The sequence below is a fragment of the Mercurialis annua genome, linkage group LG1-X (assembly GCF_937616625.2).
Source record: "Mercurialis annua linkage group LG1-X, ddMerAnnu1.2, whole genome shotgun sequence".
In the NCBI taxonomy this organism is placed as follows: domain Eukaryota; kingdom Viridiplantae; phylum Streptophyta; class Magnoliopsida; order Malpighiales; family Euphorbiaceae; genus Mercurialis; species Mercurialis annua.
The window spans coordinates 14156831-14173289 of NC_065570.1; the positions used below are offsets into that span (position 1 = coordinate 14156831).

A 16459-nucleotide genomic window follows, 5' to 3' on the forward strand; every position below is an offset into this window, starting at 1 on the left:
GCGTATGACGCAAGGGACTCGATAAGAGTGATCGAGGAAAAGAAAAAGAGAGAAGTCATATGGAGAATTGACAAGGAGATCAGAGGAATAGAACTCTATATAGTCGCAGACATATAGAGATAAAGGAAGATAAAGAGGGCAAAGACATAGGATCGAATCCACTTACAGTTAAGATGTCAGTAAAGGTACAATAGTACAATATTGATCGACGTTCAGAATACTGAAATAAGAAATGTTAGATATACGAGATATGATAAGGACGATATCAGCATAGGATCGGCTTTACAGATGGCCATGATGACAGTACAAATATGATAAGACGATACGTATATGACTGAGAGCACATTACATCGAGGAATTCAGATGAAGAAGGGCACAACTCTCTATTAATGATTGATGTTGTGAATATTAAACGCAAGTAGTACATGAGGTGCAAGATACGCTGAAGGGGAAAGTATAGAATGCAAGGAAAGATAATGAAGAAACCCGATAATAGCATAAATAAAGAACGCAAGAAGAACACCAAAGAATCATAGCATTTAGACTATGAATCCTATTGGTTAACTAATGACAAGTAAAAGAAAGTTACGAAGAAGTACATCTACAATATGGACAAAAGTGGGAATATAAAATGGAGTGGAAAGATCATTAATAGTAATGAGAAGTAAGCTTAACGCTACATGATAATAAAGAGAAATGATTTGGAAGCTAAAAGTCAAACTAAGATTAAGAATTGGAAGGAAGATATAGATAAGAAAGAGTTGGATTATGGCGATAAATGCTAAAAGCATCTTTGAATGTCAAAAAGACGACGAAGAAAAGAAAACATAGATGAAGCATGATAGAATGATGAATAAAAAGATCAAGCATGGAATAAGTAACGACGTCATCAGAGGACATTCTGATGTAAGTATATAAGTAGAAGAAGATTAAGATCCTCATTTAAGGATTATAAGTAAAGAAAGCTTACCAGAACATTGGTCACACGCTGTCTTATTAAAATAAGAATTCAGCGACCAATATGACGATCCTATCTGGCTGAAAACCAGATTAATGAAACAGATTGATGTAAGGTAAGAAGAGACAAGGAGTTTCAAAGAATAGTACGTCATGCATAAAGGAAATAAATCAATGGATATGCAGACAAATAAAAAGGTATGCGACATATCTAGATGCAAGAAGAAGGTTAAGTAAGTTTTACAAGAAAAGTGAAGACCTCATAAGGATACGTCCTGAAGATTCACCTCATGGATAACCATGATTAGTGATGATAGCGAAAGAATCTGCATACGAGAAATGAAGTAACGAGATAAAAGGAGATAACAGAAAGTGGAATAAGCTCCTAGCACTACTATAGATAATAATTAGACGACGACAATAGCCATACAAGAAATACTACGTAAGTAGTGAAGCACGAGTTGTTTGAGTGTCCACATCACTCAACAAAGAACGATGATAAGATTAGACGATATTGGAGAACAAGATCAGGTCGTGACAACGACCAAATAGGGAAGATCAATGGGTTATCGAAACAAAGAAGTCTGGAGAACAGGATTATCGTCCTTAGTGATAAAGTATCGCTAGAACGAATTATCATTGGATATAAGCATTAAACTAAAAGTTTATAGTATTGAAGGTTAGATAAAGGACGAACACAAGGATTGTGTTATAGAATAAAGAAGAAAAAGATCAAAGATAAGGTTGTCAGTGATAACTGACGTTAAAGTGTAAGAAGTACAGAAATTGAAATGATGATTTCATGCACCGACAAGTGTCAGTAAGACGAACACGGTATTCCTATTATGAATAAGAATTCTAGATGTACATGGGATTAAAGTAAGAAAGGAATAAGAAAATTCGAGGACGAATTTTTTTAAGGGGGGAAGAATGTAATACCCCAAAATAATTAAGTATTTAATTGGACTAGGTGTCCAGTTCTGATTCGCCAGGGTGGTGATATCGGAAATAAATTTCAAGAGATTAAAGGAATTCAATATCATATTCCAATTTTAAAGTTGGAATTTAAATTAAAAGGGAAAATGTCAAGAAAAGTCCTGAACTAGAGTTCAAGGACTAAAGTGGTAATTTGACCATATAAATCTCGAAATGGAAATTATTTCGCCAAGGTCCGCGAAATGTTTTATAGTATTGGTGGTAAAAGTTTCAGGTCAATCAGAGACCTTTTAAAATTTGGACGCGGATTCATTTTGGGCTAAATTGTCAATTTTAAAGAATTCAAGGACCAAAGTGCAAATTAGCCAATTTAGCCTCGAGAATAGAAATTGGAAGATTATTGACGGAAAGTAATAATCTTGTATTAGTATTATTTATATGGATATAAATAATACGTAAATGATCGAGTTAAAAGGATAATTTAACCGTTTGGTTAAATAAGAAAGTTTAAAAGAGAAATGGTTTAAGTTAAGAAATTGAAGGATTAAAGTGGCTAATTAGCCAACTTATATGTTAAGGAAAGGAAGGAATCAGATGATTCCAGAGAGCAGAAGAGGAAGAGAGAAAGGAAAGGGCGAACGATTACGTTCCGCCGCCGTTTCGCCGTTTCTCGTCCGAATCGAGTGATTCTCGCGCCGTTGGATTAAGAATTCAATTCTCTATCTACCACGAGCAACAAATCGAGGTAATTTGGTGATTTTTGAGATTGAAATGATTGAATTAGGGTTATATCGTTTTAACGAATTAAACGAATTGTAATCGCGTTTCTATAGTCGTATTTGGTGAGATTCGAATTGGGTTATATGTTAAAATGAAGCGTAAGCATGTCGGAAGTGTCGGAAAGCGGCGCAGCGCCCGGAAAATGACTTTTCCGGGGGCTGTCAAGGGTGTGCGTTCGCACACATTGAGTGTGCGATCGCACACTCCTTGAATTTTGGGGTGTGCGTTCGCACACTCATTGTGTGCGTTCGCACACTACCTATATGTTGCCAGATTGAGAAATCCTACGGTCAGTTTATAGATTTGCCTCTTAGGAACGCCTCTGTCAAATTTCAGCTCGATCCAACGGTTCAATTGGGAGAGATCGTCATTTTACTAAACAGTGTCAGTGCGCAGGCAGCACCTGCGCATTGTCCTGAAAACTACTTGAAACTTCATCGGAATGAAACTAAACCCTAAAGTTTGAAGGTATCATACGTATTGGAATACGATTAAGAGATATAACAAGTATCTCGACTAAGTATTAGAATACGATTAAGGTTAAAAGTCGTATTTGAACTACGATTATATTAATCTAAGTTTAAAACTTAGGGTTTTGATATTGAGCCTACGTTTATGGATTAAACGAACAGGTAACTCGACTAAGTAACTGACGTATCGACGAGCTACCAAGCCATTGGGCCGGAGTGGTTACGTGATTGGACAATGCATGGAGCTTACGCTTGCGGGATTATAATAATGCAGTTTTGGATAGCGGTCACTGTGAGTGGCAATTTACTTTTGCGTATTATTATAAAAGTTATTTTCTTATATTATGAGTATTGATATTAAATATCTCGTATCTATATGATTTGCTCGTATAAGCTGTTTGGTTTGATAGATTTGATTATATGAATGTTGTTGTATTCGTTGTTTTGGAGATAAGTGTCTAATGTGCGGTCCGAAGAGACCAACTACCTATTGGGTGTCAATAGGCTACATGATCATTGGTGAATCAGTCTAGAGTATTTGACTTTATGATTAAGAATTAATATATATCTATGCATTATATATTATGATTTAGATACGCAGAGTGAACTCGGCTACGGTGTAGCCTGGAAGTCCCCGTATCTAGTGGCTGGGCCACCAGTGAGTTGGACTCACACTTTATGATTTAGATACGCAGAGTGAACTCGGCTACGGTGTAGTCTGGAAGTCCCCGTATCTAGTGAGTTGGACTCACACTTTTGAAATTAATAATGTTTGCTTATATCATAAAATTATATATGTATTAAGCGTGTGACGCTATATTTTGATAATACTATAAGTAACTTGCAAACTCACTCAGTATTTTCCCAAATACTGACCCCTCACTCTGATGTTTGCAGATAAGCAGAGTCGGATCAGACAAACCATCTCCATTGTGCCAGAAGTCATTGGACTTGCACAAGCATGAGTTCCTAGAGCTGCAGTAGTCAGTAGATGTCAGTATTAGATAAACATTTGGATTTCAAATAGTTAGTTTTGGATGTAAACTGTAATATGATATTTTAATATCTTCAATTATATTATGTAAAAGAGTTTTCTAAAAAGGTTTATATATGATATTATACTTTTAATTGCGAAAAATTAATAGTGGTTTTAGGCTTGCTACGGGTTTCGGAGCTACCACTCCCATTCCCTAGCGCCGGTCTCGGCTCAATAATTTGGGTCGTGACACCCAGGCACTCGCGGACTTCGTGGCAGAGATGACAGAGAAACCGTGTGACTCAGCAACCGAGGAGTTGACATGGAACCTATTCGTAGACGGAGCCTCCAGTGACCAAGGAGCAGGAGCAGGTGTAGTCCTATTAGGACCTCACAAAATCGCAATTGAGTATGCAGTACACCTAAGCTTCAAGGCTACCAACAATGTGGCAGGTACAAATATGTTTTATTCATTTCTCAGGCAAATATTTCTGCCATATGCTAACAATGTAGCAGAATATGAGGCCCTCTTAACAGGACTCGAAATCGCGATTGAAGTAAAGGCGGAAAAGCTAAAAATCCATAGTGATTCCCAACTAGTCACTAGCCAGGTGCTGGGACAATTCCAAACCAAGGACCAAAACATGGCGAAATACATGGCAAGAGCAAAGGAACAACTCAAGAAGATCGAAAAAAACGGAGGACAGTGGGAAATCATACCCATCCCCAGAGAAGAGAACACTAGAGCAGATGCAATAGCCAAGGCAGCCGCAGTGAAAAGCCAGCTATATGTATCACTCCAAATGAAGGAGGAGCGGTTAACACCAACGGTAGAGGAGCAGCAGGTGTTACCAGTCGCAGTCCTAGATCCATGGATGCAACCCATAGTGGCATATTTAGCGGACAGAGTCCTACCTGAAGGACGTACCGAAGCGGCTAAGCTAGTTCGAATTTCCTCCGTCTATTCACTAATAGAAGGAGCACTGTACCGGACCTCAGCCACACACCCATGGTCTAAATGCATATCACTAGAAGAAGGAAGCTACGTCCTTCGGGAAATCCATGAAGGAGAATGCGGAGCTCACGAGGGCGCAGTAACCTTATACAGAAAAGCAATGTTACAGGGATTTTATTGGCCCACGATGAAAAAAGACGCTGAAGAAATGGTCAAGAAGTGCGATAAATGCCAGAGATTTGGGTCGCTCATCAGAACCCCAGCCGCTCACCAGTCAACTATTGGAAGCCCTTGGCCCTTCATGATCTGGGGAGTAGACATACTGGGACCCTTTGTCCCAGCGAGAGGACAAGTAAAGTTTATAGTAGTCGCAGTCGACCATTTCACCAAGTGGATAGAGGTACAACCCATGAGCACCATAACAAGTAAGAAAATCCAGAAGTGGTTATCAAACGAAGTCATGAGCAGGTATTTGGTATTTTTCATTTTTTCCTTTAAGTCAAAAGCAAAACAAAACCACACATTAACATGTCACAGGTTCGGCACTCCACATGCCCTAGTCACAGACAACGGGAAGCAATTCGACTGCGCCAGCTTCAGAGATTTTTGCGCTGAGCTAGGAATTCTCTTAAAATTCTCCTCAGTGGCACACCCGCAAACCAACGGACTAACAGAGGTCACCAACCGCACCATCCTTTCTGGAATAAAGAAGAGGCTAGGAGACTTAAAAGGGAGATGGGTTGATGAGCTTTATCACGTGGTCTGGGCCTATCGAACTACCCCCAGAAAAGCAACAGGGGAAACCCCATTTCGCCTCACGTATGGCACCGAAGCCGTTCTCCCAGTAGAACTGGGAATGCCAACCTTACGGGTCCAGGTCTTAGACGAAGATCGCAACGAGGAGTCCCTAAGGCTTTGCCTGGACCTCCTCGAAGAGAGAAGACAGCAGGTAGCAATCCGAGCTGAGGCATATCGCAGACAGATGACCAAGTATCACAACGCCCGAGTCAAAGAAAGAAAATTCGAAGAAGGAGACTTAGTCCTGAAAAAGGCAGAAATTGGAAGAGGAGCCGCCGGAGTTGGAAAGTTAGAGGCCAACTGGGACGGTCCATATCGCGTAGTAGCAGTAGTCGGCAAGGGCGCATACAAAATAGCTCACCTAGATGGGACTCCATTACCTCGCACTTGGAATGTTGAAAATCTGAAGCTATACCTTCAGTAAAAGATGTAACCACCATTCATTAATAAAGTTACTTCTTTTCTTCTCACTTTATTTAAATTTATTCATTTATGTCAGCCATATGAGTATAACCAGTAGTATGACGAAGACACAGGACGCAGCCACACATGTATATATAAAAAAAAAAGAAGAAAAGAGAAAGAGAGGAACGCAATCGAAGTATATGACACAACAAGACGACTCTGCAACCAGTCGCCAACACTTGAAATACGAAAATACAAATTGTTCAGTTAACCAAAAGAAGGGAGTCTACTATAAAGACTCCCCAACTACGTACAAAAGCTACCTAACAAGTAGCAAGAAAAACGAAACGGCCAAACACACGGCCTATACATCTTCCTCTGGCAGGGTCGCTCCCTCCTTTGGACCAACCGCATCTCCTACGGGAAGCGAAATGTCAATTGGGTCCACGTCACCCAGCCCTTGGTCTGAGGCACTAACTTCAGCTTCGGGGGTCAGCTCAGTAGATGGCACAGTCACCTCAGTCCCAGCAAGAATTTCAGAGGAGGGCGTCGCGTCCTTCCTCTCAGCACCTTTGACATTCTCCTCGGATCCGATCGCATCAATAGCCCCATCATTAACTGCATCCGACGGAAGAATAGGAGAAACACTCCGCCCGGCTTTCTTCGCAGCCACCTTGGCCGCAACACGCTGACCCAGCGCGCGAAGATCAATGGACAGAAACTTACTTATATCATACTCCGGGTAATCTGCACGCACAATTTTAATGACGGTAGAGCAGAAATCAGTCAAACACCCACTTACATACACATTAGCATCCTGTTTGCTACTTCTCTGCTCCTGCAACAACTTGTCATAGGAGAGCCTCAATTCCATCAGAGCATTCTCACGATCAGAGACCTTTTTCTCCATAATCTTCAGGCGATCAGCAGCCGTCTGACTCAGCTTGGATAACCTGACCTTCTCCGCAGTCGCAGTAGCCCGGAGGGAAGCCATTTCCTTTTCATGCTTATAACTCAACGAAATCATCTCATCCCGGTGACGACGCATCAAAGCATTCCCTTGCAAAAGCTGTCAGAACACGGTACAAATAAACAACTAACAGAGGAAAAGAAGAAAGAAAAGACAAAGAGGGGGGAATTATTTCAAACCTGAAGCAAAGCGATGTCAACCCGGTCGCAGGCATCACTTTCCGAAAGATCGGTCCAAGACTCCATATCCTGAGGGAATTGAACAAACTGCGAGAAAAGAGACGCAATACCAGGAGAGGTCACAATCACATTATCCACGTTTCGCTCCAACCACTCCCTGGGACTGGGGCAAGCATCCAGGTTCGTTTTCAGTCGCTTGGCAGAGCCCTGTTTGGCTTTGTCACGGCCATCACGGCTCTTTTTCGCAGAAGGGGCAGCCAAGGTAGCATCCATGGATTTCTCCAACTTCACCACAGGCTTAGGAGGGAGAGAGGTAGACGCTGGAACAACACCAGTAATCACAGGGACATCTTCATCAAAGGACAATTTCAACGAATCCAGATAGTTTTCACCCATATCTGCAGTTGCCAAAAAAAAAAAAAAAAACAAACGAATCAAAAGATGAATCAACATCAAGTAAAAGAAAACGAGACAAATTAAAGCATACCATGAGAGGCAGTCAGATCTACATAAGACCCAGTAGGAGAATTATGGCAAGATTGAGATAGGGTACCCTCACTCTCTAGAGGACCCTCAGTCACAGCACGAAGGGGCAACTCAAGATGAGGAAACTCTCGCAGAAGGTATTTATCTACTAAATCACAACAATCGTACATACAACTTTTGGCATCATCAACAAGAGAATCTACTACCTCCAACTCAGTAGCAGAAAGGGGAGAGAAAGCCAACGAGGCTGCATCATCAACCCACTCAGTAGGAAAATCAACAAAAGCTTCATCATGACTGACAACAAAGAATGACCGCTGCCAACGCTTAGTGATCTTAGGGAGACCTTCAACTACCCTCTTACCCCTATGAGCAACTAAACGAACGTAAAACTCATTGTTGCGCCGAGACACGAAGAACAGTTGGCTAAGGAGACCCAGAGAAGGGACTAAGCCTCGTTCGTGAGACAACTCAACGAAGCAACAAAGAGTCCTAATGGCGTTAGGGTGGATTTGAACTAGAGGAACTTGATAGTCTACAATAAAGGCTTTGATCAGAGGATCCAAAGGAAAACGCAAGCCGCAACGCAACTGTTCTTTATAAACGATAACCTTGCCATCACCGACGAAGGTGTTAGCAGCAACTCGAGAACCGCAGACAGAAAGAGAATAGCTAAGAGGAATACCATACTCTTCACGGAATTCAGCCAAAATCTCTTTATCGACATTGGAGGTAAAAGTATCAAGAGAATTCCTATAATCTACAGCCGTACCAGATGAGGGAAGAGAGACAGAAGACCTAGTCCGAGGCATTGAATCAATTACACTACTAATAAAGCAGATGAAAGAGATTTACCTGATAAAAGGAGGAAGAAAACACCCAAAGATTGAAGGAAATGAAGCCGAAGCAAGAGCAGATCAGAGGAGGAAGAAGGAGCAGTTAAAAGAAAAAAAGGAAATTTGAAAAAAGCATTTAAAGAAGCAACTAGAGAACCGTTAAGCGGTTACCTGCGTGAAACGTGGCGACAGGCGGAAGTCCAGGGGATTTCAAATGATTACAAATTTTGAAATTTTAAAAATTAAACCAGCTCCATAAGCGCCCAAGTAAAAACAATGGGCTGGGCCTAGGTAATTTTTTCTAAAGCAAGCACGCTGAAAACCAAGCCCGACAAAGTAACGGCCCCAACCAGCAGTCGCACAAACAAGCATAAATACTTGGTCAAACTGTTTTTCGGGAGGGGCTAATGATGGATAAAGGACCAGAACAAGGGACAAGACTCACTACAACGGCCCTGAATATGGACCCAGAGACCGATCTATTCAGGTCCCTGACCCAGTACGCAGCTATAACAGCTGAAGATATCAAGATAACACCGAAATCCCTTAAGATCAGGGATAGAGGCGAATCTCAAAGAGATAACTGAGACAAATAGAGAAACAATCCTATTATGATACAAAGACTATGTAATATATATATAAACGAAGCCTAAGTCAGGTAACTCCCATATTCACTTCTCATCATTACTTTCACTGATACCTCACCAGAGACTGACTTAGGCATCAGAGGGTGTTCGAGCCAACACCGGCTCGAATCCTTCTAACCTGTTGATCTTAGCAGGTGGGAGCTCAGCGACAATAGTGACAAAGACGATCATCAAAACCATCAGGAATGGATATGAATCATTTGCTAGCTTTTCGTTCGGCGGAACCTTGGATTTCTGGATAAGGAGTTCAAAGCAAGTGCAGGTGACAATTTTTCTTGAGGTAATTATCCTAGCTAAGCTGAAGTATGGACATTGTGCAGCCTTTAGGGAGATTTTTCAAGCCCGGTTTAAGACTTATTATATATGGTTTGATGTCGTAAACTTGTCATAAACCGTGAATGTATTTTATCGAAAACTGATAAGGGACTCGTAAAGTAAACTAAGAGGGTGAGAATTGTGGCTTCCATTTATTGTGGAATCTGATAATCTAGTGCTCATTTCAGCCCTCAAAGCCGGTTCAGCCTGCATTTCGAAACTGTAATATTTTTTAGTTGTTGAATTGGAATAACTAGTTCAAGAACTCTTATAAAACTATGATTGACAACAAGAGACAGCGTTAGATTCCGAAACTAAAGTTTTCAAACAAACAATGTAATCCTCGATATTATTATCGGAAGAAACAATTTGGTTCTGTTTGAACTCAATTCACAGGTTTATGCCATATATTGAACTGTTTAGAGGATCTATAATTTTGCAGTACTCTAACAACACATGAGTTCATCAGATTCATAGTTTTACAATACAAACAGGTAATTCATTCAATAAGTCTCTCACTCACTCAGGTTTCAGTTTTAAAGCAGCAGAGCAAACACGACGAGTTTCATATAAGATGAAAATTAAAATTCACTACAAAATTCAACTTTCAAAATTGAAATTTACAACTTTTTATAGCAATACAAGCATAATTACAAAATGTAGATGCCATGATGGTCCAACATGAAACATGAACAGCTCGATCACTTGTACTACGAACTCCAAGTTCTTCTATTTATCAGCAGATTTACCCCAAAGAGATTGCCAGAAGACAGGCCAGTTTTTCTGAGCCTCATTCCAACCCAAGACGGAACCTTCCCGCATCGGATCCCAACTGGCAGACACAATCCCATAGCTGACTCCCACCAAGGCAGCGCCATAGAAAATGAAAGAAACCATAACAGGAATCCACATGGGCACATCAATCTTCAACCCAACTTTGAGATAGTAAAAGAATGGAAAAAACAAGAGCCCAATTACCAAAGGAATCCCAACTGAAAATCCCATCCTGCTTATCATCCTGTTAGTCACCACCTCTGGTATAATACCTGCATCAGATTCTGCTTCCTCTTCTTTATCTTCCTCGTCTTCGTCGGGTTTCACAGGTTTCCGTTTTTTGGTTCGCTTCGGAGAAGGGTCAAACCCTCTTGCTCTATTCAAGCTACCGCATGAGAAGTTATATTGATTTGGCTGCAAATTTAGCTTGGAAACCGGGAATTGAGAAGCTTGTTTGGTTGATAATCTGAAGGTGCATGCTTGTTCAATCTGCGCATAATTTAACCAATAAATATACACTCTAATCAACAATTTCTATAGCTTATGAGAGAAGAAATATAAGTACCTTTAAACAAGAGAGCGGTGCAGGGGAGGCTCTCATCACTATACCTTCCATTTATGTGTTTTTGGGTTCACTTGTTTAGCAAATAGAGGCTGAAGCCAGAAATGAAAGGATAAGGTACTTCAATTTTAAAAAAGGCTTAACCCATATAGAGGTTCCTGTACTTTATAACTTTTTTTCCGTAGATCCTTATACTTTATTTTTATATTATCTAGTCCTTCTACTTACCCATTTTTGATTTTCAGGTCCTTTTTGAGTTTTTATAGTCCCTGTACTTACAATCTTTTTTTCCTCCAGTCCCTTTACTTACAATATTATTTTTCTCCAGTCACACAAAAAGATTGGAAAAAACTTAAAAAGGACCTGAAAATAAAAAATAGGTAAGTAGAGAGATCAGATAATTCAAAAATGAAATATAAGGACCTATGAAAAAAAAGTGTAAAGTACAGGAGCCTCTATATAGGTTTGGCCTTTTAAAAAATTACTAATATTTTTATATTAATAAATGGGTCATATATGAACTAAGGATCACTCTACCTCAACTTGGCACAAAGTATTAAAAACGTACAAAACACGATCACTTTTACCCTAACAGAACCGGTTCAAAAATCTCCACATGTTGACGTGTCACCTTAATTGGAGAGTGAAATTTTAATAAATTATAAATTAATTTAATTAATCATACTTAAATACTAATTAATCATAATCAAACTCTAATTAATTTAGGGGCCTTTTTAGACTTTTCTAATTTTTTTTTTCAAAATCTGGCAAGGAGGAGTTGGAAAAAGTGTGTTTTTTGAAAAACAAACCCAAGTATCTGTTCTTCAAAGAATAGACCCAGGTCTGTTTGATTTTAATTTTTTTGTTTATTTTTTGACATTAGTCAACCTAACAAAACTATATGATCTCCGATTTTTTACCACCATAAATGGACATAGATGGACGTTGACGGAAATAGCAATGAGGAATCATATCGTTCAATTTTCAAATAGAATGACTAAAGTGCAAATTATAATAAATATGAGTACCTCAAAATAATTTGCTGTAAAATATATTTGTGGAGTGAGGCGCTACAGTTGTATTAGGACAAATTTTAGACCTTCTGTCTTTACCTCTAAAAGCCTTCTTTTTGTAATAGAACCAGACAAAAACATTGGTTTTTATTCAACTAATTTTAGCTCTTCTTCCTTTGTTATTAGTTCAAAAATGGCAGATTTTTCAAAGCAAGAAGACGATCCAGATGCTATCTCATCCTACTTAGGCCTAAGCTTCGGTCTTTTCTTAGCATTGCTACCAACCAACTCCATTTCTTTAGTACAGAACCAACAAGCCCAAATCAAAGAATTATCCGCACGCCTATTCCAAGCGGAAGAACAGTTGAAGCAAATGAAATCAAGAAGAAAAGAAGACTCCAAAGCAAATGCAAGAGTGGTTGAGATCTTCGCGAGCCATAGAAACTCATGGCAAGCTGAGGAGAAGCGGCTGCTGAAGCAGATCGATGGAGCTGGTGAAGAAATGGGTTCGCTTCGAGCGAGAATTCAAGATTTGGAGAGCGAGCGAGACGAGTGGAGAGGCAGAATTCAAGATTTGGAAAGGGAAGTTGGTGAACGAGATGAAATGATTGGCTTTATGTCGAGAAATGCTGTTAGTGTTAATGATGAGTATGAAGTTGAGGAGGATGTTTCTGGTGGCTGTGGGAATAGAGAGTGCTATGGTGGGGAAGAGGAGAATTTTGGTTATCTTTATAGCCAACATTTTGATGGTGGTGGTGGTGGTGGTGATGGCGGCGGAGGCGGTGGTGTAGGTTTCAGTTCTGATTTCTTGCCTTCAGCTTCGAAGTTTTGGGCGGAGAAAGCTTCTCTTTGGCAGGTTTGGTTTTCTTCAATATTGTCATCAATTCTTTTATTATATTGATTCTCAAATATTTACTTGCTAATGTGTAAAAAGTGAAGTTTCGTGTCCGAAAACGGGACACGTTGATTAGATGAAGTGTCCGTGCTACCTAGCTAATGTCTTTACCTTTGCTCTGGGCATAAGTTTTGGTGAATTCTCCAAAATGAGTCATTGCATTTGACTCTGAAAGTTATAATGAACATAGAACGTTAAATAATTCAATTCATAAGGAATGTGAAATTCACTCCAAATGTCTGGTTGGAAATAGTTGTATTCTCGCTTACTAGCGAATGAGTTCCACTGTAGTTAGCTCTTTACATTCAACATTGCCGGAAAAAGGTCTAATACTTTTAATGATTACTGTTACAAAATCTTTCGTGTTTCTTTCGATTTAAGGACATTCCACCAAACGTGGCACCACAACCTTCCATTTTGTGGAATTTATAGCCTAAAGGTCTTATACGATGTTGTTTTGGTCATTCAAAACAGCCAAAACGACATCATTGTTACGAAAAATAATGCATAAAACAATACTGAATAAAAAGTTTGGAAAGGTTGGAATGTAAGGTGAGAGTTTAGCAGATTGTTCTTAAATTGAAAAAAATTAAAATAAAGCAAAAGGTGCTAACAGAGATAACCCTATTTTTAAAGTTAAGGGAATGACCAAGTAGCTAACAGAAATACTTTTTCCATGGCATCTGTATTTGCTACCGCCATGTTTTAGTTTTCCATGTGGCAGTAATTAAATCCATTTTTCAGCTAAATCGTTATTTTGTTGGTAGGTTGAAATTCTTTAATATACAGGATCAGTTAACAATTTCAGTGTTTTAGTTAACACTTGATGCAGACGACATGTTTGTTTTCGACACTTTTGTTTTGTTGCTGACTTTTATCTAATTTTGCGCATAAACTTGATGGACAATTTGACTCTGTGTTTTCGTAGTTTTTCCTTTGTCACAATTGTATTTTTATTCTTGCAGGACATGCACTGTGAATCTCTTGAATCACTATATCATATGAAACATTTTGTGGCAAGGTAAATTTCACATTAGTGTTGCTTGTAATATTCGTCTAGTATGCTTCCAATGCAGCTACTGATTAAAAGATAATGTGCATTTCCTGTTTAGAAGGGAGTCTCCGTGGAAGGTAGACGGTGAATCGACAGGAATTTCCTCCAAACTAAAGTTGCTTGAACAGGAACTCCTCAAATTGGAAAATATAGGCAAAACCGATCCTTCAAAGGTTCCATCACTTTTGAGGAAACAGGCAAAGAGGTACCAAGCTCTTGCCGGGAAGATTGATGAACTATGCAGAAGAATGGTAATGCATTAAACTTTATACTTTGCATCTAAAATCATGTTACTTTAATGGATCAAGCATGATAAATTTCTAAGTTAAATATTCAGCTAGACTTTATTCCTTCTTTGTGCCTAGAAACAGCCGGTCGTGCAGTTTGGATAAAGAAATGTGTTAAGTGAAAAGTGTCAGCATTCGGCTTTATTCAGCATTGCATTTATATTTTAAAGAGAAAAATGTTAAACCGGGGCATTAATGAGTGCCATATTGTTAACAGTTTGCATGTGAGAACTCTTCCTAACTGTAGCATTGACAATAACAAATAATAAAATCGCTGCTCCCTTCTCGGTCACGCAGACTTTTGTTTTTGTTCTTATGAATGGCCTTGGTACGAGAAACTTACGATGAATCGATACACAAAGAAAATGATAATTTCCCTTTAAAACAAATGCACCTGTAGGTGTAGTTGTTGATTGAGTCTCAATGTTTTCACTATTGGTGGCCAATATTTCATTTGTTAAATAAAAGCTTGTCTGGTGTTATTGTGTTAACTTAAGACACTCTTTCTCGTTCTCTGGTATGCGTAAATGTTCATGCACATAAGCAACCGAAGAATTTTAGCCCCTTGAATAGTCTACTGTTTGTAAACTTGATATATCCACCTTTTTTTTCATAATTCTGCAGCAGGCTAGTGATCCATGTGAACCTACACTCAGCTCGGAGTTCCGTACACAAAGGCAAACAGAGTTTTTACTTGAAGCATTCCGACTTCAACAGCGTGCATCTGAAACTGGGCAGAAGCTGATGGCACTACAAACTGAGATTGGGAAGAGTTATAATGGTGATGATCTTAGCAGCCAGGCGAAGGTGACCGCAAGACGTTGCTTCGACGCCATCAGGAACAACTTAAAAGAAGTTCAGAGAAACTTGGAAATATGGTTGGCCAGAATAATGGGAGATCTTGAAGGCATTCTGGCAAGGGATGGTGCCTCCCGGGCGAGGGACTATTATGTTTCGAGATATCCTTTTGCTCAATAGAAATAACTCGTGTTTTCGTAATGTAAGCTTTAAAGCAGCAGTTTAAAATATAACCATTCCACTTTGTCTATGTTAGCATCAGTAGATTTCCTCTTTCTCATTGCATTTTCTACATCCATGCTTTGTGTATATAACTATAGTTTTTGTTTTTCCCATTTTCATTTGATATTTTACTTTTTTATTTTTACGTACTTAAATTTTCGACTTGAAAAAGATTTAGATATCTGTACCCACACTATTATATTATCACTATTTATCAAAGTCTTTTTATTATGACTGAGATAAAAAAAAATGTTTTTTTTACTGAGTCTGTTTGAAAAAAATTCAAGATAAAATTTCTATTGATAAAACTTCAGATTTATGCTCCATAAATTTATACATTAGAAAAAGGGACGATGACAGAAGTACCTAAAATTTTAAAAATATTTACAAAAATATCTGTCAACTTTTTTTATTTACAAAAATACGACTGATTTAAAATTAATTACAAAAGTACCAAAAAATGAAAATTAATTACAAAAGTACGATTTGTATAATGTCGGTATAATTATGGTATAATTTTGGAATATTAAAAATATAAATAAGATAATTTAAAAATAATATTTGGTTTATTATTGGTATAATTTCAGTATATTTTTGGTATATCGATTATACATTTTTATATATATTTTCTAGTTGATAACATGTATATTTTTTTATATGTATTTTTCACTATAGTTGGTAATGAACTAGAGAATTTGTATATTGTTGGTACAATTTTAGTATATTGTTAGGTTAATATTTAGTATGCGATGTGGTGTAATGTTGATGTAATAATAAAATTTAAGTATATTTTGATGTGTATACTCATGGTGTACTGTTGGTATAATTTTGGTATGTTATTAATTTAATTTTTAGTATACGATTTGATGTAATTTTGGTAAATTTTTATTTAATATTAATAAAATCTCAGTATGTATAATGGTGGTATAATTTCGATATAATGTTGATATAATGTTAGTTTATTAGTATACTAACATTATACCCACAATATACACCGTATGTTTAATATTTTTTTTTTGTTTTTTTGTACTTTTGTAAATATTATTAAGATTTTTGTAAATGAAAAAAAATCAACATGTAGTTTTGTAATTATTTTTGTTTTTTTTGGTAAATGGTGTAATTTTCTCTTAAAAAAATAGCATAT

The 16459-nt window shown here is 38.2% G+C and overlaps 2 protein-coding genes across 4 annotated transcripts; one reads left to right on the forward strand and one right to left on the reverse strand.

Moving 5' to 3' along the window:
- Window positions 1-10273: 10273 nt before the first annotated feature.
- Window positions 10274-11158, reverse strand: LOC126686477 (protein PAM68, chloroplastic). Its single transcript, XM_050380535.2, has 2 exons — window positions 11050-11158; window positions 10274-10973 (listed from the first exon to the last, which is right to left on the reverse strand). The coding sequence occupies exons 1-2, from the start codon at window positions 11098-11100 to the stop codon at window positions 10440-10442; spliced, it is 585 nt and encodes a 194-aa protein (XP_050236492.1). The 5' UTR covers window positions 11101-11158; the 3' UTR covers window positions 10274-10439.
- Window positions 11159-12158: 1000 nt separating this feature from the next.
- LOC126686421 (uncharacterized) lies at window positions 12159-15470 on the forward strand. 3 transcript variants are annotated; one of them, XM_050380479.2, is made up of 4 exons: window positions 12159-12915; window positions 13920-13975; window positions 14067-14259; window positions 14923-15470. In XM_050380479.2, the coding sequence occupies exons 1-4, from the start codon at window positions 12253-12255 to the stop codon at window positions 15271-15273; spliced, it is 1263 nt and encodes a 420-aa protein (XP_050236436.1). In that variant the 5' UTR covers window positions 12159-12252; the 3' UTR covers window positions 15274-15470. The 3 variants fall into 3 exon arrangements, with proteins under 3 accessions (XP_050236436.1, XP_050236428.1, XP_050236420.1); XM_050380471.1 differs by having other exon boundaries at window positions 12162-12915; window positions 14070-14259; window positions 14920-15470; XM_050380463.2 differs by having other exon boundaries at window positions 12164-12915; window positions 14920-15470.
- Window positions 15471-16459: the final 989 nt, after the last annotated feature.